This window comes from Peromyscus maniculatus, chromosome 5, assembly GCF_049852395.1.
Source record: "Peromyscus maniculatus bairdii isolate BWxNUB_F1_BW_parent chromosome 5, HU_Pman_BW_mat_3.1, whole genome shotgun sequence".
Taxonomy (NCBI): Eukaryota; Metazoa; Chordata; class Mammalia; order Rodentia; family Cricetidae; genus Peromyscus; species Peromyscus maniculatus.
In genome coordinates this window covers 87967069-87989999 of record NC_134856.1, presented here as the reverse complement: position 1 = coordinate 87989999, position 22931 = coordinate 87967069, and the positions used below count along the sequence as shown (strand labels likewise).

At 43.9% G+C, this 22931-nt stretch overlaps 1 protein-coding gene across 2 annotated transcripts in view; it reads left to right on the top strand.

Annotated features, from left to right (window-relative positions):
• The window catches only part of Net1 (neuroepithelial cell transforming 1), a 32608-nt gene extending 16091 nt beyond the window's left edge, over window positions 1-16517 (top strand). Inside the window, exons 1-10 of one of the 2 annotated variants that reach the window (XM_006990200.4) lie at window positions 5343-5845; window positions 10228-10335; window positions 10715-10882; window positions 11251-11313; window positions 11607-11703; window positions 11838-11914; window positions 12440-12697; window positions 13041-13211; window positions 14087-14273; window positions 14626-16517. In XM_006990200.4, coding sequence (XP_006990262.1) covers window positions 5753-5845; window positions 10228-10335; window positions 10715-10882; window positions 11251-11313; window positions 11607-11703; window positions 11838-11914; window positions 12440-12697; window positions 13041-13211; window positions 14087-14273; window positions 14626-15029 — 1626 coding nt within the window. In that variant the 5' untranslated portion in view covers window positions 5343-5752 and the 3' untranslated portion in view covers window positions 15030-16517. Of the gene's footprint in view, window positions 1-5342; window positions 5846-10227; window positions 10336-10714; window positions 10883-11250; window positions 11314-11606; window positions 11704-11837; window positions 11915-12439; window positions 12698-13040; window positions 13212-14086; window positions 14274-14625 lie in introns of those variants that run through there. The other variant, XM_016008505.3, reaches the window with a different exon arrangement.
• Window positions 16518-22931: the final 6414 nt, after the last annotated feature.

Sequence of the window (22931 nt, the reverse complement as noted above, 5' to 3'; positions counted from 1 at the left end):
TGCATGCAATGTGTGTGATTAAGCTAATGACCGCACTAGGCAGAGTCGTTCTTGCCTGGGCACATTGAAGAGCCATGTAAAGTACACCACAGAATTGTTTCCTCAAGGAACTGGAGAGGGCACCTACTGTCCCCCAGCTCCTGTTGTGCCATTAGTCCGTGCCCTCCACGGCGGCGTCTGTTCCTCGGAGCCCATGCACACATTGCACACAGCAGCATTTAGGAAGCACAGTGGATGGCAAGGAATACATAGTGCGGTGGGACACGATGCTGGGAGGAAGCTGGGGCTGAAACAGGAGCGAGCAGAATCAAGAGTCTAGGCTGAAGACACGGCAGCCTGGGCCCAGTTGGGACCCTGGAGCAAGGCTCAGAGAAAATGGGAGGAATCCAGCATCCTGGTGCATAAGAAGAGATCCTGGGCCAGCAAGATGACTCAGGAAGTAAAGGCACTTGCCATTCAATCCAGATGACAGAGTTTGATCCCCAGAACCTACGGTGGAAGGGGAGAACTAATCCCTAAAGCTGTCCTCTGACTTCTGCACCCATACTTGGGAGCACACAAGTATCATACATACAGAATTATAAAAGATTTCAAAACGAGTAAGAGAGGACACACGTTTTACTGGAAATTGTTATTATCCTGTGTATTTGAGACAAAGTCACCACTAATAGCATATGTACCCATTTCATTTGCTATTTGTGTTGTCATTGCAAAGAGCAAGATACAAACTCTTTATCTTGTGGACTGTTTTGTTTAATAGCACTTAATTGATTTCAACTGAGCTTTTTCCTGAACCAAAGTTCTTACTAAAGCTTGGATACACTTTTTTTTTTCTTTTTCTTTTCTTTTTTTTTTTTTTTTTTTTTTTTTTTTGGTTTTTTGAGACAGCTTTGGAGCCTGTCCTGGAACTCACTCCATAGCCCACGCTGGCCTTGAACTCAGAGATCCGCCTGCCTCTGCCTCCCGAGTGCTGGGATTAAAGTTGTCTGCCACCACCACCAGGCTTACACTCAATTTTTGAATCCAGTGATTTTTGAAAACAAAATCCACAAATAACTTCATTACTCATTCATAATACATCTGCCCGTTTTTGCTTGTAGCTTATTCATACTTTGGAACGCTGGTTTCTCAAAAGTTCCCATTTTTTAATCGGTGCTTCCTTTTTAAGTAAGATAAGTTTCAAACATTATTTTTAACTTATCTATATTTAACTTAGATTAAATAATAGATGTTTGTGATTTTAACTCTGGAGTTTTAAAATGAAATAGTTCCTTAGATTTAAAAAAGGTCCTAAAGTATTTCTTGTGACCTGTGGAGTGTGTTTCGTACACTATACGATATTTAAATATATGTTTAGTAATATAGACACATAAGTCACATGGAGGCCGAAGGTATAAATTTAATTGTCATCCATATTTTTCTTCAAATGAAAAACTTGTTTATGTAATCATCTGTATAACAACCCATACTTGATTACCAAGTTCAGAAAAGCAGATGGCCCCTGCATTTCACAATACTTCCTGTAGAGGGCAGCAGAGAACTTAGTTGGGCTTTGGCTGGCCTGTGAATGTTCACCAACTTGCCAATTGCTTCCTTCACATAAAAGAAAATGGCAACAGTCTCTACCGCAAAAAGTAGTGGCTACTTTCAAGGTTGAGTTTACTTCTTGACTCTGTTTTTAACATTAAATGTGGGAGGGATGAAAGCACAGCCTAACAGTCCCTTTTCTGGAGAGAGAGGACACGGCATGGCCTTTCTCTTTGCCCTCTCTATCCAGGCAGAACAAAGACTATAACTAAACCAGGGTCTTGGAAACCAGTAATTTTATCAGAAACTTGATCCTGTTTACCAGAATGCATTATTTTTAGATAACTCACTGTTAAGTTTTAATTTACAAGTCTTCTTTCCCATACAAGGAAAGTTCAACCAGCTTGTACCTCCGTGGTGCCGTCAGTAAAGAGCTGTGAAATACTGGCCATCAGTGGCCTGATACGGCACTAGGATTGGTTGAAATAAGACCTCTCCTAAACTTCAGCAACTAGAATTTTCTGTGCCTACCCTGTTATTGTAAGTCACCTAATGTGCTGGCCTTTACCTGTGGTCTCCTTCTCTGTAAGAGATTGACAATTATTAAATGAACATCAGTATGGAACTGAATTATAGATGATGCTTTCTGGACACTTTATAGGCACCAGAATATATGCTAAGGTTGTTATGTCTGTTCCCTTATCTGAAAGGTACACCATAACAAAGTTAAACCAGTTCAACTCTCCCCAGGCACTAAGTCACCAGACTCCTTTGGACAAATTGCTTAAATTTGAATGCCCGTCTTCCCAGTCTTTAAGATGATGGCAGTGATTGGTGTTTTGTAGCATTGTGGAATAAAGTTGCATGCATAGAGCTATAGCACAGGGTAGGACCATAAAGGGCCTCCTGTTCTTCGTCACCCTTTTCAGTTTCCCGAGTAAACGGAAGAGAGTGGGTTAGTAGTCTGTGCCAGGTGAACATGTGCGTGTGTACATTGTGCCTTTGGGGTGTTTCCTAGTTGTCTTGCCCACAGACCTGCACATTGAAAATGAGACTAGAGTGAGCCAAGGGTTTTTGTTTTGTTTTTAAACTGGTCTGTTACTGCTAGGTCCTATTTGCTTTATGTAAACGTTCTGTTTGAGGCTTGTGCCTTTACCTCTTGGGTGTCCAGCTGAAAGAGGGAAATGAAAGCTGTCCTCTCCCCTCCTTATCTTGGCCATACTTCAAACAACTAAGTAGGAAAACAGTTTCGAGAAGACATTGGGTAAGAGACCCATGAGAACTCCCTGGCAGTCTCTTTCCTAACTCTTACTGCACTGCATCCTCTAGTTCCTCATGAGACTGTGTGCCCATAGTATTGGCCTCCCTTGCATTGTTTTTTAACTGATGAAGCTAACAGGACCAGACTACTCAGTGGGTTCTGGCCTACACTATTTGTATTAGCTCGAAGAATTTAAGCAGACCTTTGACCTTACCTGAAAGTCCACAATCTCCAGGCACCTCGAGGAGTGCTGTATAAAAAGAAGTATCTTATACAAAAAGCCATCCAGCTTTAAAGCCAAGCACATGACACATGTCACCCAGATGTAACCAAGTAACAAAGAGTGGATGACAGAATATAATAGTGTCTACAACTCAAAAGTTTAAAAGTTCAAAACAGCCAGATGCATCATCTTGTGAGAAACTCGTGTTTGCCTGGATGTGATAGCCCAGGCCTGTGATCCAGCACTCAGGAGGCAGAGACGAGCCTGATCTACACACTGTGTTCCAGGCCAGCCATGGCTGCAGAGTGAGACCCAGTCATAGAAACCACATTGGTGGCCTCAGGGATAACAGTGGCCCTTCCGGATGAGGGGGCACAGGGCTGTCAGTTGGTGAGTCAATTGAGATTGTCACTAGCAGTCTCTGCTCACCGTTTTCTCTTCACTCTTCATCTCCCAGGGTTTACCTCTGTCCTCCTGACAGATCACTTGAGATCCTCATTAAAGATCCGGGGATCTTCTCCTTCCTTCTTTAACGCCTGCTTGTGGTTAACACCATGCATTCCCCTGCTTTCTCTCCGTGTGCAGAATTCTCTTTCCTTTGGTGTTCGCTCCTCTGGTTGTGTACCACTTGGCCTGTGTTCTTTTCATCCAGACTTTTCCAAAGTAAATCTATGCAAACCTCTTTTCTAAGTCCCAAATACTAAATAGCTTCACTGTGTGTTCTTCTGTTCTAGTGAACACACTGTTCTTGTCAGAAGCTTTACTCCTGTGTTCTGTTTGTGTGAACACTTGTGAATTCTCCTCTTCTTGTGAACATTTGTGTGTTCCCTGTTCTTCAGATGCAGTGTATCAAAATGAACTTTAGGATTTTCGTGGAAAATGGCTTTACTTGTGAAACAGTTATTCATGTGTTTAAAATCTTGGACATCTTGCATGTATCCTCTTCTTTCCCGCAGCCCCAACCTTAGGCAAAGTTCTTGGTACTGCCTTGTGAGTCTTGCCTTGTTTTCCCAGTCAACTTTTAGCCACCTTCAACTCCAGACACACAGACTTTAGCAGCCTGGCTCACAGCAAAGGCATCTATCTGTCCTTAGCCTGTGGCCTTGTAAGAGTCTGTCCCTCATCCTTATACTGTTACTCAAACCTGTGTGATGCAATATGGCATTCAAGGCCCCACAGAAACACCACCTTCAAACTTTTCCCCTGGAGCTTTCCCACCCATGGTGAGGTCAGAGGGTTGCCCCAAGTGGTACTTGCTAGCAGCACAGCTTTCTTGGAACCTGCAAAAATTTCCTTTTATCCATCCATGCCTCCTCATGTGGCCTGCCTTTACCATGGGATCTCAGCTACAAAGCCTACATTTTATCACCCAAGTATCTAGAATGGTGCCTTTTTCATACAAGACTGATTTTATGCTTGTAAATACTAAGAAAAAGAACTTTGCAAATTACTAGGATTAAGATGAGCCTGCTCTGCAAAACAAATACAGAAGAAAGCCCACTTCATCTTAGGTCCAACCTTGAGAAATAGTGCCCTTCCATAAAGGAAAGGCTTGGCAAAGTCAGAGGCTTGCCTCTCCCATGTGACTTCACCTCTCTCAGGAGGGGCCCATTTCTTCCCTTGTAAAATGCAAGGCTTTGGCAGCCAGTCTTGACGCTATTAGTGCCACATCAAGATAAGTTTAGGAAGCCAGGCGGCGGTGGCGCACGCCTTTAATCCCAGCACTCAAGCGGATCTCTGTGAGTTCGAGGCCAGCCTGGTCTACAGAGCGAGTTCCAGAACAGGCACCAAAACTACACAGAGAAACCCTGTCTCGAAAAACCAAAAATAAATAAATAAGTTTAGGAAAAGTTCCTGTTGTGTGTTTTCATGGCATAAAATGTCTCACACCAAATTCTTAAATTTTTTAAAACAGAAATGTCTGATGACAGACATTCTGAGCCTGAAAATCGTAACTAGCCCAGTATACTAGGACTGGGGCATTTCAGCAGGAATAGAGCGAGCTGTATATATTCCCTTGGGGGGGGGGGGCAGGAACTACTTTAGTTTTTCACTTGATTTTCATTAGCTCCTCTTCACTGCACAAAGGAACGGATTCACTGTGGCATTTTCAGACATGCCTCTCCCATTACCCTGTTATCTGCCCCCCATGCTCCCTCCCTCCCTCTGACCCTCATGGGAACCACGTTCTAAGAGGCGGGTAAATTTACAGTCGTGCATGCGCCTGCACTGCGGGGTAACTAGGCTCTTTACTACGTAGTTCTTAAACCCAGAACTCTTTATTACGTACTTTTTTAACCTGTACTCAGGTCTTTCCAAGGCATTAGTTTTAGAGAAAAGGGTCCCTGTCTGTAACTAAGTGCTAGAGAAGTAACTGAGGTCGGTTCCTCTGGCGTTCCCGCGGCCTCCTGTGGGCTTCAGCGCTTCCTGTACAAGTTGCTGGCCTTTTTTGATTCAGAGCAACCTGCCCAGCCCTGGCTGCAGCCTAGGTGCGCCCCTGCGGCTGTTATCTGGAGTCACGTGAGGCCTGGCCCCGCCCCGGAGTCCTGAGGTCTGCGTGCGTGCTCGCTGCCTTTGCAGAAGCACGGAGCTCCACGGCGGGTAGGAGGCATGGGCGCATGGCTGCCGGGCCACCCTGAGCACTGGGAAGAAAAGCCGGGGCGCCTCGGCGGCGGTGCTGCCCTGCGGGGCTGACGCGCAGGTGGACTAACCCGAAAGGTTTGAAGGGACACTTGTAAAGCATGGTGGCTCATGATGAGATCGGAGGTCTCCTGCCCATTAAAAGGACGATCCGGGTCTTAGATGTTAATAACCAGCCCTTCAGGGAGCAGGAGGTAAGAGAAACAGACCAAAGGAATGTTTTCCAACTCCGCAGAACTTCTAAGACCTTAAAATTTAACTTTTTAACCGTATTAAATCTTAAAATGCGTAACTTTTTAAGCAAGCCTGAAATGTGTTTAGGAACTGGTCTAAGCTTAAGCAGTTGTTTTTTGGGGTTTTTTTGTTTGTTGGTTGGTTGGTTTTTTTGTTTTGTTTTTTTTTTTTTTGTATATAACATAGCTAGATTGTGTACAGCTTACAAATACAAAGAAGATTTAAAATGTATATGCGTCTCTGGGTCAACATATTTCTCATGTTTGGTATGGTTGTGCTTTTGTGGGTTGCCTTTTTTTTTTTTTTTTTTTTTTAACTTTCATTACTAAGTCTTAGGGACTGTTTTAAGGGAGGAAGTAAAAATAAGAATATTTTCCTCTCAGTGCCAGTGAGTGAGTAAAGCCTGACCCACATGTAGCTAAGTTTGCTCTGGGCCCTTTTTTCTCCTGAAAGGATTTAAGCCCATGGAACACTGATGCTCAGCCTGCCTTGCTTTGAAATCATTTTGGCTTTCGAAAGTCTTTATGAACATTTATGAAAAAATTATTTTATGTCATTTTATGTAATCTTAACAGTTGATTGGCACTGCATTGTATCTCTCAGTGCCCTGCTGCCTGATCGCTTACGTGGTAGAAATGGTTATGGGTTCAGCTAACCAAATCTCTTGATGATAGTGATGGTTTTGCCAAAATACATGTAATTTAAACATGAGCAGTTTGTTGTGTCTCAAGGAAGCTGTTTTTTATACTTATGTTTGGGGTATAAGCTGCCATCTTCAGAAAGCGTGCCTTTATCTGGGGGTTGATAATGAGTTTTGTTATTTGTTTGGTTTTAGTTTTTCTTATGTACTTAGGTTTTATAAAATGAATAAGCATTTTCTTCAAAGAGAATGCTTCATACAATGCCATGACTAAAAATACTCAAAGTAGCTATCTTTTGGGCAATCAAGGCTGACCCTTTTTGGTTAGTGTGAAACATGGGCTGTTTTCCTGGCCCTTTCATTGGAGCACTAAAATCATCAGGAATGGGGTCCAGGCTTTAGAACTGTCAACACAGCCTTAATGACTTCAGTGTAAAAGAGAGAATACTGTGTGATCAAAACTTGTCTTTATCTTTCTCAAAAAAAATTTTTTTTATTCTTGTTTTTCTGGTTTTAAAGTTCTTGCCAAATGAGAAATTATGTATAAGCAATCCAAAAGGAATAAACTAAGACACATACTTTTTAAAGTATTATTTGATTGACTCTAAAATATGCCCTGTAATGACATCATTAGGAAAAAAACTTTATAAGAAGTTCACCAAAGAGTTTCATCCAGGCTGCTGTGTATAAGTAAGATACATCCCAGTTAAGCTTTAAAGTAGACTTAATTTTCTGTTTATAGATCTTCAGAAAGTATCTTAGGACATAAAGTGAGTGGAGATGAATTGTGAAAACTCAGTAACTCAGTAAGCCCAGGGTTAGGCAGATTTCCTAAGGTGATAGATGCACTGGCTGTCTAAACTAGATAGTCGATTAAAGATTAACCTGAGTAAACAGCATAGACTTCTGAGAGCAGATGTTTTTCCCTTCCAAGTGAACTTAGCCCTCACAAAAGGTTGCCTACAGAAGTTCCTTGAGGGTAAGCCTTGTAGCTACTTTGATTCCCAGATTGGCTGCCTGTCATTAGGGGAGAGTGGATGATGTTAGTGTCCATGGCTGGTTATAAGCTGTTTATGTTTACTATAATAAGCTTCCAGCACTCTAAGAAGTTGCCACCACCACCATTATATATAATTAAGCCTTACCTTTAGAGGTGGGGGTGGGGGAGGGGGTGTCTGACTGTGTGTCTGTGTGTGGGTGCCTGTGGGTGTGTACTTTCATCACCTCCAAATATCCCTGCTGAGTCCTGTCTGTGGGGAGAGGTGAATGTGGGTGTAACAACAGTCTTATGATACAGATGTGCGTGTCCTTAAGAAATCTACATAACTAAAGTACCTCTCTTGGACCTGTAGAAGAAAAACTATTGCTTATAATTTACACAGCCCAAATTAATAACCCATGTTTCTAAAGATACAGGTTTCTGCCCGTACCTCTTTAGTGACTCTTGAGTGCCTAATCCATTTCACTTCTCCACAAAAACTTGTATATATGATCTTTTCTTCAAATAGTATCTATATCCTGAAGTGGACAGTAGGCCATTTTCAGTGTTCCACTTTTACCCTTCATTACAATTTTTTATTATTTGAATATGAGTTCCCAAATGGTTGTTCCACCATGTTTGACATTTTTGTTTGTATGTTTTATTTTATTTTGTTTTGTTTTTTCTCAGGTCGCCCAAGCTAGGCAAGGCTGTCCCAGAATTCTTGGCAGTCCTCTGTCCAAACCCACCAAATATAATATACTTCTTACCAAGCATTTTAGACTTGGCAGACTGAATAGTGATATCCTTGTAAAGAAGGGAGATTGTAGTTAGTTTTAAAGAACTATGAATGTGTTTAACCACCAAGTGCAGCCGAAAGAAATACATAAGCAAAATCTGTAATAGTGGTATAAAAGTGTTTTAGGTAAATGATGTGTAGTTACCTAAGTCTAAATGCTCTAAGTCTGGTGAGAGGATGCCTGCCTGACTCTCACAGGGGCCTGGGCCAGTCCTCAGCACAGTAATAATCATAATGATAATAATTCCGCTTTTATTTTAAACATGACATAACTTTTAATTACCAAGATATTAGTAGTTTTACAATAATCTTAAAAAGACAAGAATCAATCAATAATTTTATTTAATACACTAATATCAAAATTCCTTTCTTCACTGAATTGACTTTTACTTTCTCACTCCCTGGGAGGTGCACCTTTCCAAAGACCCTCAAATGGAAATTAAATATTTGGTGATTTACTGGGCAGTGAAATGTTGATGCTTTGACCAGGGAAGAGGTGCTAACCTCTAGAAGACAGGAGTCACAGCAGCTGCTCCGTGTCTAGTTCATATTGGCAGACCTTGTTGGTGAGGTCATCCTATCTCCATTCACACAGGAGACTCTTTGTGCTGTCTTTACTAAATGGAAAGGAATGCCTCAAGCTGCCCCTGCACACGCTTGTGTCACTCAGTCTGCACAGATGTGTGGTGAAGGCATTCACACATGTCCTCGTCGTACGGCGTGTGCCATTTTACTACACGTCTCAAAGGCTTCTTTTTCAGCTCATCGTGCTTTTATAGTTTAAGTTTTGCTTCACAGTTAGGTATTTGGAGGAGGGAGTGGTTTACAACTCTGCCTCTTAAAGCCTCCAAAGTTGAATTCCCTTTGAAGTCTCTTCAGTCACTGGCGTTCCTTTTGCGTGCGTGCGTGCGTGCCCATCAGGAGCTTAAAAGCCAACATGCTGCTTTGGCTGTTTGACTCACTGAAATTTCTACCTACTTTCAAAGTTTTCTCCCTGTTTGTTCTTAATGATAAGGGTTATTTTTATTTGATTTCCTTTCTCCTTTCTTTTAAAGTAATTTGATCTTGTCATGGAATTTTTAGGGGGGGAAATGTTCTTCAATTACTTCTTAATGATGATCATTTTTTGAGACAGAGTCTCTGTAGCCCTGGCTGGCCTAGAACTCCCTTTGTAGACCAAATTTGCCTTGAACTCAAAGAGATCTGTCTGAGTCTGCCTCCTAAGTGTTGGAATTAAAGGTGTACACCACCATGCCTGGCCTTGGTGATCTTAATATAATTTACATTATATATCCTTCTGAATTCGCATCAGAATTATTTTATCATGTGTGACACCTATCAAAGGCACCACATGCCAATAGTTTATGCTCCCTCTGCAGATCCACTTTTATTTCGGTAACTGTGTGACATCATCTGATGATGTGTCCCATGTATCTCACACTAGCTTTGTGAAGTTCTGCAATGCATGAATGCTAACGCATGTTTGCTATGCTCTTGCTATTTTCAAAGCTCTGCTGGTTCTTAGCCCAGACAAGTGAGGCTCTGGCTGTGCCATTACAAGAGCTGGAGCCAGGATTGTAGGCCTGTCCAAGCCTAGGAGTCCTTTGAACCTCCCCTCTGCCTGGGCTTGAGCATTTGTTGACCCATTTCAGTGTCAGACATGTTTAAAGGTTGTTCTCCAACTGAAGTAGTTAAGAATGGAATCACATAATCCTGGGACAGGGATGAAATGTTGATTTCCTTAAGCTATTGTTATTTGGTATTGTTCTAGTTTAATGTGAAGAACAGCAGTCATTTTTTTTAGTTCCCTGTCTCCTTGTCTTATACAAACATTGTTTTGTAAGAGGGTTTAATTTTGTCTGGGCTTGTATGAAATCATTACACCTCAACACATATTTATTGCAATCTGCTTTTGTTTTCCCAGGAGCCAAGCAATAAAAGAGTTCGGCCTCTAGCTCGGGTCACATCCTTGGCAAACTTAATCTCCCCCGTCAGAAATGGAGCAGTCAGGCGCTTTGGTCAAACCATACAGGTAAAAAGGAGGGTGGGCAGGAGGAGTGTACTTAGCACGCTTTTATAGACGCCTGAAATTTGTTTTCCTTTGAGCTGTACAAACATGTTTGCGTTGTTATACCACAGTGTTTGGTTTTGATCTGCTGGCGGGGAATACCTTACCAGACTAGTGTTTGTATAAGCTGTGTTCACTTGGATCCTTTGTCAAAGGCTCCTCTTAGACCATTTCATTCCCCCAAAACTAAATGGAGTTGATAAGTAGTTTTACCTGTTAGATTAAAACTTAAATGATTGTTTTACATACTGAGAAATTCTCAAAAATGTGTTATATTTTTTTAATACAAGATAATTGTTGTAGCCTCCAAATCTCATTTTCTCTTTCATTTGCCTCTTTTAAGTCATTTACCCTTCGTGGTGACCACAGATCCCCAGCCTCTGCCCAGAAGTCATTCAGCAGGTCTACAGTCCCAACACCCACAAAGAGAAGAAGTAGTGTGCTATGGTCGGAGATGCTAGACATCAGTATGAAGGAGTCCTTGACCACTCGAGAGATCAAACGTCAGGAGGTATGCCGGCACTCAGTACTCAGACCGTATTTATTGAGTTATGCCAAGAAAGAAAAAAAATCTCTAAATACAGGTCTTGCCAGAAGAAATAGAAACTAACTGATGCCTAGTTTGTTTGTTTGTTTGTTTGAATTTAAGCAATTATTCATAGCCACCCAGTCCATAACAGTTTATAGTGGGTGGTGCTCATCAGATTCAACAGCTAGTAGATAAATGATAGAAAAAAATGCAAACGTATTCGAGAGTCCATCCTGAATTAGAATTCTCAGACCAAGTCTGTTAAAAAGAGCTGTTCCAAACATCAAGCAGTGTAAATGTCAATTACATCATTTTCATTTCTGACTTCAGCTATTTCTGGATGTTTTTAGGCAATATATGAATTGTCCCGAGGCGAACAGGACTTAATTGAGGATCTCAAGCTTGCTAGAAAGGTCAGTAGTCATTTTACACACGCCAGTCCTTACAAATGACATATCACAGCTTCTAGAGGGTGGTTTCTTAACCTTTGAAGTGGAAAGTAAAAGGGTTTTACATCTTTGACTCGAGATTGAAACACAGCTTTTTCAAAGGTGACCACTAGTAAACCTTTAGGGGTGATCGTAACTGTAGTGTCTCTCCAGAATCTGTGTCCTTCTGTGTAGTTACTGGGGTGCACTCAATGACAGGTTGCTCAAGTGGTTTCTTCGCTCAGTCTTTGTGTGATATATTTCTTCCCCTCCGATAGGCCTACCATGACCCCATGTTAAAGTTGTCCATCATGTCAGAAGAGGAACTCACACACATATTTGGCGATTTGGATGCTTACATACCTCTGCATGAAGGTCAGTTTTGCTCTTCATTTCCGTTCATCTCGGAATAGAACTAACACAAGTAATTTTAAGTTAGTAATAATGTGGAACTCACCAGCTCTTTTTCAATAAGTGTATCATTGCTCTTTTTGCTCTTGTACACTCAGATTTGTTGGCAAGAATAGGAGAAGCAACCAAGCCTGACGGGACAGTGGAACAGATCGGTCACATTCTTGTGAACTGGGTAAGCAAGTCATCGCATATAACAAGCAGTGCTGCAGCCTGTGACGTCACTCAGAGCAGTTTGGTCATACCACCAGAGTCTAAAAACAAGACATTAAACTCCAACAAAGTTGTGGTGATAAGAGTTTATAATCTTGTAAAAAATACAGAGCTTGATTGTGTTACAGACCTGCTCACAAATAACATCCCTGATTGAGCAAAATTCCCATAATGCTATGCTGCTTATCATCTGTTGCAATCTTTCATGGACATGCTTGAGTGCCTACTGTATGTTGGGCCTTGTTCAAGGAGGATTCCTGGGGACTCAGTGACAAAGGTCGTTTCTACGTGTATGAGAAGGAGCAGGCCCATAGAGTGTCAAGATTGTGAGGGGTGTGATAGAAGCAACTTGGATGACTGGGAACACAAACAGCTACCATCCTAGTGAGACTTGGAAGTAGGAGCCGAGTCTTTTGTGGTTTGTGCCACCGCCTGTTAAGCGCCCGGTCCTAACGGCACTGTGTCCCGCTCTGTCTTTGCTCTCCAGTTACCAGGCCTGAATGCCTACAAAGGCTACTGTAGCAACCAGCTGGCGGCCAAGGCTCTTCTGGACCAGAAGAAACAAGACCCAAGAGTCCAAGACTTCCTCCAGCGCTGTCTGGAGTCTCCCTTCAGTCGGAAACTAGATCTTTGGAGTTTCCTAGATATCCCTCGAAGTCGCCTTGTCAAATACCCTTTACTGTTAAAAGAAATCCTTAGACACACTCCAAAAGAACATCCTGATGTTCAGCTTCTGGAAGAAGCAGTAAGTAATAAATGAGTATTTCAAGTTTAGCATCAATAACCTTAGGAAAGCATAGCATGGTACTTTCAAATCTCATGTCATCAAAAGACTGAGTTTTATTCTGGTTCCTTCCACTGTCTGATGGCCTTGAACTAGTCACCTAGTATGGCTGGGACTGATTTCTCATATGAATAATAAAGAGTCTGACTGATTGATTTCTTGCATCCCTTCCCACTTTAGACCCTGTCCTTTTGTGTGAATGTTTGCTCGGGGGGGGGGGGGGGGGGGGGGGGGGGGGGTTGGGGGGTGGGTGTTGAGATACAGCAATTGCTCCATCTCGTTTTATTTTCTTCATCATTTTTAGGTATTGATAATACAAGGGGTCCTTTCTGATATCAACTTGAAGAAAGGTGAATCCGAATGCCAGTATTACATCGACAAGCTGGAGTACCTGGATGAGAAGCAGAAGGACCCCAGGATCGAAGCTAGCAAAGTGCTGCTGTGCCATGGAGAGCTGAAGAATAAAAGCGGCCATGTAAGTGGATTCAAATACGAACCAGGAGGAAGCCATTACTTTCCTCTTCCCAGCCTGCTTAATTTTCCACACATAAATTATGAGGCAGGTTTGTAAAAATAAACCTGCTGCTTGCAGGAAGGTTCCTGATTGTTTATGTGACCAGTTTTGGTAAAGCAAGCATTTGGTTCTGTAGTTGCAGAATAAATAAAACTGAAAGGCCTTGGCCAGGAATCCTTCGTGTCCAGTTGTGAACTATAAGCCAATGTGTGTGGCTGGGGTCTCCTGTCCACGCTTCATAAACACACACCTCAGGAAATGAGTGTTTTATAGTGATGCTAGTAGTTTTAGCACCACTCAAATTCTGCAGCAGATTAAATAAAAGCAATTTTATTTTTTAAATATTAATTACAAAAGAACCTTCTGGATAAGGAGTCAGGAATGATATTTTTTCTTTTATATGTGCTTTCCAAAAGTTGCATTTATAAGTTAGGGGTTCTTTAAGAAAAAGTTGAAATCCAGCCTATCTGATATCTATCACAGGGCCAAATTGTTCTGTAAAGGCTTAGCTTGTGTAGACAGAGCGGAACCGTGAACACTGTAGCAGCATTCATACAGTACTGGGGTTTCAAACCTGTTTCTGCTGATTCCAGGTCTTTGAGATACATCGTGTTTACTCAGCTGTTGCCCAACCTGCTAGTGCAGCCCAATGAAAGAAAAGAACTTTAGGGAGACTGAGCTGGAGTGCTCCAAGTAAAGCCTGCATGGCCTTGAGACCACTGTTTTATGATGACATTTGTAAAGGAGAAATCAGAACAGTCTAAATGTCAAGTCCAGTTCTTTAACAATCAGCTTCCTTATTTAAGAAGTTTTGGGTTTTTTCTTCCTTTCTGCAGAAACTGTACATTTTCCTGTTTCAAGACATTTTGGTTTTGACTCGGCCTGTCACACGAAATGAGCGTCACTCCTACCAGGTTTACCGGCAGCCCATCCCAGTGCAGGAGATGGTGCTGGAAGACCTGCAGGATGGGGATGTGCGCATGGGTGGTTCCTTCCGAGGGGCCTTTGGCAACTCAGACAAAGGTAAGCTAGAAGTTCTCGAACAGTTACACAGAGGAGCCAGATTAGATGGGGAGAGGAAGGTTGAAGCAGAACAGCCACACATTTGAAGCCAACCTGGGCTACAGAGTGAGACCCATCTCAAAAAACACCGCCAGAGAGAAGAAACAAATGTACCTAAATGAAATTAGACTTGACCCTTAAGAATTTTGGGAATTAAACCTTTCCCCAGTCATGTACTGGCACAAAATTGAGTTGGTCAGGGACCTCTGGCTAGAGGCTGTCTTTAAGAGTGTGTGTGTCACATAAACACAAAAACTGTCCTTAAGACTGCATGACCGCTTTCTTAGTCTTGATTCCTTTTTTCTCCCGCCAGCTAAAAACATCTTTAGAGTCCGCTTCCGGGACCCCTCTCCAGGCCAGTCCCACACACTACAAGCCAACGACGTGTTCCATAAGCAGCAATGGGTCAACTGCATCCGTACTGCCGTCACCCCTTTCCAGCGGGCTGCCAGCCCCCTGGAGCTGCAGGGCCTGCCGGAGCTCCACGAGGAGTGCGAGGAGAACAACCCATCGGTTGGGAATCTCCAGGCCCAGCGAAGGTCATCCGTGGTGCCCGGGTTCACTCAGGTAGACGATGAAAGCGTGCTGGAATGTGGCTCCAGTGTCCAGACGGCCGAAGACGCCAAGAGCGAGAAGGCACCTCGAGGCCAGCCTGGCTTACGAAGAGCAAGGGACAGAGCCCAGTCAGGCGGCGGCAGAAAAGAGACTCTGGTGTAAATGTGTGCTCTCTGGTGGGAGGCTGTTTATTTATAAATTTGTACAGTGTTCTTGTAATGGGAGCATCCTGGGTACTCTGTGCCAGCTCTAATGTGTTCTTGGTTTGGGTTTCTCTCTTCCTCTCTCCCCCTCCCTCCCCTCCTGTTATTGTTGTTGTCTTCGTTGTTAATGGCAGCTAAAGATACACAGATTACTGTTAAATTGCAGACTTCAAAGGGGTGTTTTCATGGATTATTTGGAACATACCGACTTGGTATTTGGTATCAGAAGAAATATGTATGAAACTAGTGTTGGCCTGGCTATAGGTTCACTGTGACTTTCCAGTTCCAACCAAATGTGAGATTTACAGTATTTGCCAAACTTAAAAGTTTTGTAAATGCTGAAATTCTATCAGTGTTCCTTGTTAAATCTCAAATGATGAATGAACTTTTAATAATGACACCTACAATCTACATGGAAGATTTTTGAGTTTGAAATATTTGAGTATTTACAGTGAAGCACTGCTTCCTTGGAAAACAATCCTACAGCTCGGTGTGTTTTCCATTTTTATCAACTGGAATGCCTTCTATCAGTTTTTCACTGCACATTCCTCATTTTTCATTCATTTATTCTGCCAACTATTTAATTTTTTATTGTAAAGTAGTTTTTAGTATTTGCTTTTATTTTTTTACATTGATGCCTTTTTTAAATTGGCATGTCCTTAAAGTTTTTCCTCCTGATTAAAGTGTGTGTGTGTGTGTGTGTGTGTGTGTGTGTGTGTGTGTGTGTGTGTGTGTATCGTATTAATTTTACTAAGTGAAACCAAGCCATACTGTTGAGCCAGTTAAGAAAACTGCATTTTTACAGTGTATCATGTTGGGGTAGTAGAGACCCATGAAATGACTTAGTATGTTCTAGACTACTGAAAGAAACCACAAGAAGGACTTCGGTGAAAGTTTTGGTGTTGTTTGGAAAGCAAGAGAGAAGGCAGGAGACTGGAATAGTGAAGAGAAGGACGGGGAAAGGAGTTAGCCTAGAGTAAAAATGTCTGACTGAACCAGAGGAGCGGAGACAGGAAAAGCCTGGCTAGAGGGTGTGTAGGAAGTTGTAGAAGGCCAGAGGGGGTGTGAACTGTGTTTGCTTTGGTTTCTCATACCTGCAAATACTGAATTGGAAAAGAAACTGTAAAATGTGTTGGAAATTTGACCATATTAGGTTAATTCTGGTTGGTTTTCTCCACTTAAAAAAAAAAAAAAGCTGGTGATTCTTCATTGCAAAGTATTTGTGTTTAAATGGGGTCGTGTTCTTTAAAGGAGGGAGGAGGACCGAGTTTCCGTGTTAGCCCAGATTTATACTGGCAATCAGTTCAAGTCATTGTTAACCATCATGTGAAATATATCTCCAGTGGAAATGAAAATTGGAAAAGGCTGTAAATAGATCAATCAAATGATTTCTTTGTATAAATGAATTATACAATTAAAAAAAAAGCACACACATAATAACCCAAAACATTTCTTGCCTGGTTGATATCTTGTGGGGGCGGGCAATCCACTGGAACATGAGGATTTAGCTAAGGGGGTAGATTGTGCAAAACTTACAATGGTTAAGGAAATACCAAATCTTTTTGAAATTTGTTGATGAGTAAGAAAGGACAGTAGTTTATCTTGTGAGTAATGTGATCTTAAAGGACACAGTGGAATCAGAAGTCACCATTATATTGCAGATAGTTGACCATATACCCATCTTCTGGATACAGTAGTAAAGCAAATAGCAAATGCTTCATTAATTTGGTTAATCCTGGATTCTGATGTGTCAGCCTCCTCACTTTGGAAATCCAAATTCAGAAGTGTCTCATACCTGTGGTGTGATCTGTAACAACCGAAAGCAAGGCGCTGGTCCCATCCAGGGTATCATGGAGTTTAGTTCCTGTCAGAGTGGCCTTGTTCAGCTTCCAGAGTTAGAGAAGCAAGTGGTTCAGATGGTGTAATGGGATGATGTTTTATCTAAAGGTGTCTTGCTTTGGTTCCCTCAAGGGAACAGTAATAACATGAGCTGAGGATTCTCAGGAGCGGCCTCTGTTGGGCAGTATTCAATGACCTCGACTCGGTCCTCAGACTTGTCAGGGCATCACCAGCAGTCAGGGATGCTTTCAGAAAAAAAAGTGACTAGGCCTCACTCTAGCCTTCACTCACACCATTTCACTAGATCCAGATATCAGAAGAGGGAGCTGACCATGGGTTTTTATGGTTACATAAGGCCATTTTCATTCAAGTATATGTAATGGTTTTCTGAGACAGTCTTTCTGGGTATCCCTGACTGACCAAGAACTCGCCATGTAGCCCATGCTGCTTCTAAGCTTGATCCTTTTGCCTCTCCTTCTCAAGTGCTGGGATTATAGGTGCATGCCACCACACCAACACAGCTCTAGTCTTGTGTTTTCAAATGTTCCCTCCTAGTAATGCTGATGCTCTGATGACCTAGCCAATCCCTATACATGAATGATAGATAAATAATATCTTAATGTATCTGTCTTCTCACATCGCCTTAACTTGTTTAGAATTGAAGCTGAGGGGTCTGATTTCTTCCCTAGCTGCTTCCAGTGAGTTCACTTACTGTAAGGCTAATCCCTTCCAAGAATCAATTAAGACAATTCTACTGACCTGATGGGTGCTGGGTAACTTTTGTGCTAGCTAAGTCTATTTTGTGTTTAATGTTTTGAGTATGCAAATCCAACACAATACTTATTTTCAGATATATAAGCAAGGTGATAACTCCGCTGAGAAACCTAATGCCCCTTTTTCCAGAGAACATAGTTCCCCTAAGAGGAATGTACTAGAACATGAATCTCCCTAGATCTGCAGGAAGGCTAGAACTTCTGAATGCAGAGTTTTAATTTCTACATATCTAAGCCACCTCCAGCCAACCACAGGACACAGACCTCACATCCATGCCATGTTCTAGTTTTCTTCTCTGTCCCTATGATCAGCACCACAATCAAAAGCAACTTGGGGCTCTTTACAAGTCACAGTCCACCATCATGGAAAGCCAGGCCAGGAAGCAGGTACTGAAGCAGAAGACATGGAAAAATACTGCTTGCTCACTGGCTTGCTCCCATGGTTTGCTCATCCTGCTCTCTTCCATAACCCAGGCCACCTGCTCAGGTAGCACCACCCACAGTGGCCTGGGCCCTCCCACATCAATCATTAATCAAGAGCTGCCAGACAGGCTAATCTGATGGAGGCAGTCCTTCAATTGAGGTTCCCTCTTCCCAGGTGACTAGTTTGTATCAAGTTGAGAGAAGCTAACCAGCACATGGTTACTCATATGCAGTGATAACTTAAAGTCACTTAGGACCTGTTTATCTTGACCCTTTCTCCAGGAAAACGTGTAGCCATACGCACATACCCACACAACTTAAGGACCTTGAGTATGCCCCAAACTCCCTCTGAACTCACGTTCAGATCTGCCCATGTCTGTCCTGGTAGGACTCTGGGAACCTTTAGAGTTAAGGACTTGTCTTGCCCATAGTTTATCAAAGCATTGCCCTATCCTCACTTTGTAAATAATTGTTTGAATCTATCTATCATCTTCCACAGTCAAACCTCTTCTAAGTCATTTGTAACACATTTGACTATTCTAGATAAAAATTTCTCCAAGATAACATAAAAAACATTTTTCTTATTTTGTAAAACTGAATTCAATGCCAATGTCCTCCCTCTGCTTTTGCAGAAGATGGGCTGCTCAGGGGGTGATAAATGTGGATCTGAAGAAAGCCTTAGTCTCTCCCTGGCCACAACGAGACCCAGTCTGGCAACTACAGAGCAGGAACTGTCATGGAGCAGGAACTGATTTAAAAGATCTGAGTACAGCTGAGCATCAGTTAGGATGAAATTATGGTTGATGAGAACATGTCAATGTCCACAGTGTCATAATTCTTTTAAAAATGAATTTTAAGCCAAGGAAATGGCTCAGTGAGTAAAGGCACCTGCCACTAAACCTGACAGCCCGAGTTTTTTGTTTGTTTTTTTATTATATGCTTTTTTAAAATTTTTTTATTCATTTTACGGACCAACCACAGTTCCCCCTCTCATCCCTCCTCCTGTGCCTCCCTACCTCCCACCCACCCCCACTCCTCCAAAAGGATAAGGCCTCCCATGGTGAGTCAACAAAGCCTAGAACATTCAGTTGAGGCAGAACCAAGGCCCTGCATCAAGACTGAGCAAGGCATCCCACCATAGGAATGGACTCCAAAAAGCCAGCTCATGCACCAGGGATAGATCCTGAAATGAAACATTGAGGGGTTTCAGTAAGACCCTGTTGTTAGCATTCACACTCACTTCTTGGAGTCCTGGCCAATAAGCAGGTAATACCTTGGCCCACCCAGTGTCCTAACAACATCATCCTTTGTAAATTCCCCTTTAAGAAAAGCCCCCTCCTCCCTCCCTCCCTCCCTCCCTCCCTCCCTCCCTCGCTCCCTCCCTCCCTCCCTCCCTCCCTCCCTCTCTCTCTCTCTCTCTCTCTCTCTCTCTCTCTCTCTCTCTCTCTCTCCTCTCTCCCTTCTCCTTTCCTCTCTTCCCTTCTCCCTATCCCCTTTAATAATAAACTGTTCACGTGAGTGCCGCCTGCATACTGAGTCTTTCCCCAGGTCCCGCCCTCTGTGACCTCCATGGTGTGTCTCTTTCTCACTGGCCATGGGCCCCTCAGCTCCAACCCACAAGGTCTCTCTCCTGCCCATTTTAAAATACGACACCTGTACTCTCCATTTGACTGGTTCCTAGAGTCTTTGTCAGAGTCAACAAGCCGGTCAAGGTGGTTTCCTGGTCCCACCCTGGCCACTGGTGGAGAACAAAGTCTCTCAAGTTCTGTTGCCTGTCATCCCTCCAGACCCCGCACTCTCCCCAGCCTGTCCCGCTGTGTAGAGTCCCTGGCAACTTTCCATTGTGAGGTCTCCTCCCAACCCTACTCCACTGTGTCCAAATAGATAACCAGCAAATGGCCTGTTAGGTGAGCCCCATCCTGGAACTGCTCTAGAGACAAGCAAACTTCCCACCCCGTGTCTCCTCTGCCCCCACCACTCAGGACTTGAGGACTAGCCTCCTAAATCTGTGCCCCTTCCCCTTCCATCTCCCTCAGCCCCGCCATCTTGAGCTCTCACAGCTACACTCCCACCCCACTTGTGTCCCAGTGCCCCAACTGCTGCACCCCAGCTCCCCAGCCGCTCCTACACTCAGTGGAAACTCACCAGGCCTCCCCTCCAGAAGTCTACGACCTCCCAAAGACACTTCCTCAGCTCCAGTCCCCAGCAGCGTAGGCCTGGCTCCCTTGTGGGAAGATTTCCTCGTGTCTTTTGTGCCTGCATATGCTTGCTTGGTACACAATTCAGCTGTGATTATAACAGCTGTTCTTGAAACATAATCGTGTGTGTGTGTGTGTGTGTGTGTGTGTGTGTGTGTGTGTGTGTGTATAGATCGATGCTGAGTGCCTTCTTCCATCCCTCCACTTTATTTTCTGAGAAATGGTCTTTCATTGAACCGGAAGCACACTGACTTGTTGGTCTGGGTGGTCAGCAAGGCCCATGTATTTCCTATCTGTGCCCCTCCAGCACTGGGATTACAGACATGTGCCGTCACTGCTTCTACATGGGTGTTGGAGACTGAACTCATGTCTTCGTGCTTGTATAACCAGCATTTACCCATTGGGCTACTGCCTCAGCCCCCAAAAGATGGTCTATTTTTAACAAAAGAAATGATCCGGACTCAAAACCCATGTCTGTTTTTCCCTCAACTAATACCCACAAACTAGAATAACGCGATATAAACTCTATAGGCAGAAACTGAATGTCAGTGCTCAGCAAGGTGATTTGAGCCTGTCCTGGATGTCTGGGTCCCAGCCTTCACTCTCTCATGGATCCCAAGAGAACACTGTCCAGAGGATCAGAGCCCCAGGGCCTAACCCCGGCAAAGAATCTGATAGAACAGCCAGCAGGCGCTGGCCATCCTTCCGTGTGCAGAAATCTGACTGGACTTGTTCTTCAAGGCAGAGGACAGAACACCCCCCCGGGGGGGGGGGGGGGCAGAGAGACAGGTTTCCTGAGAGTCTCAGAACAGCACCCCATCTGGGTGAGGAGACTCATGACCCCCTTCATCCTCCACCAGTCAAGGCTGACAGGAGTTGGGCTGTTTCTGGCTGACCTGTTCTAGCAGCTTTTATGTCTGCTTTTGTGTCTCCCTCCTCTCCCTCGCCTGTGAGGGAGAGGGAGGCAGCCATCTCACTGAGGTCAAGGGCGCCTTGTGGGACTGGACTACATCAACAGCACAGCCCTGTCCCCCAGTAGAAGGCCCGCATGGTGAAGCCATGAGCCAGCAGGCTGCCTGTCTGTGGTGGGATGCATCTCTCTTCTTGCCAGGCCTCTGTCTCAGCCCTTCAAACCTCACCTGTCAGTTGAATGTGACTTGGGAGGTTGGCATCAGGATCAGGCCTCTCGGGACACCTGGAAAGTGCTGCAGGGCTGGAAAAAAAAAAAAAAAAAAAAAGGCTGTCTGTTATCTGACATTGTTTACCTCTGCCAACCGTGGAGTGCAGGCCTGCTGGTCCTCACATCTCCCCACCCAGGACTCAGGCCTGAACAAGTCTCTCTCCTGGGGTACTGCCAGGTGTGAGCTCAGCTCTCAGCTCTTCAGCTCCCCACCCCTGGGGGCCATGGATATTCTGTGAGGAATTAGGAGGAGGAGAGCATTGTAAATAAGCCATGAGGGAGAGGGAAGCAGGTGAGGCTGGGCTGACTCCAGACAATAGGGAAGGAGGTGTGCGCAGTAGACCATGGCCTCCATTTGCTTCTCCTTCTCTGGCTCATCTCAGATGTGTGTTAAGTGCCCTCTGTACACAGGACAGAGGGGAGAGGTTTGGTGGAGTCACTCCCCTGGAGGAATACATAAGCTAAGGTAGCAACAGAGCAGGCCGCAGGGCAAGCCTTGTGCAGGCTTACAGACTGAGTATTAGAATGAGAGCGCAACGTATCATTTTTCCAGCCAATCAAAGGCCTGTAGAATTGCACTTCTGAGGTGGCTGAAACCCAAAACAGCTTTTAAACTTTCTGGTCCCAGCAGGCCTGTGAGCCTCACATGCTCTTTTCAGACCTCCTCTGGTCCCAGCAGGTAGGGGCCTCTTCCAAAACAAAGGGAAATCGTTCTCGGGCCTATAAATACACATATATGCACTCCCTCTCTGAGAGCAAGCAGGGAGGGGTCCAAATTTACGGAATTACATTCGCCTCCAGCCAAGGAGCACGAGACCGTCATTTCCACAGTGGAAACTGTTTTGGGCATTCTCTTTTGTTCTAACATGACAGGCAGGTCCACCATGGTGGAATCACTCCAGAACTTTCTGATGAATTTCTGGTTGGCAATAACAGACAAGAGCAGCTGCTGGCTTCACAGGATGATAAATATATTGTTTGAGATGATGCTGGAGTCCGAGATTGGTAACTCCCGCCAGGCTCAGGGCGTTGCCCATCCTAGAGTTTTTCTTATTCTGTTACTCCAGGCTGGAAAGCCATCCATCCGCGCTACTTCTCTCCTTCCCACTGCCCAGTGATCTGCCCAGCCCTCGGCACCCAGCTGACCCGCGCTCTTTTGAAGCAGCGTTTCCCAAGTGGGCTGCAGAGCTGGTCACTGCCTATGCTTGCCCCTTCTCACCCTGCCAAGGTCTCCATTGCTACTCCTTCGATCTTACTTTTCAGGCAAGGTATTGCTTCTACTAGTCTACACGTTTATAGTTCTTTCTCACTCTCCTCCTTACTATGTTTCCTGACTTAGAGAGAATACGTTTAGAATTGTTCCTTGAGTGAACCACAAAGGCTGCCTGGTGCTAGTTAGCTGTGCTTTAACAGGAGTTTATATTGTAAAGAGCAAGCTGATCAAAGAC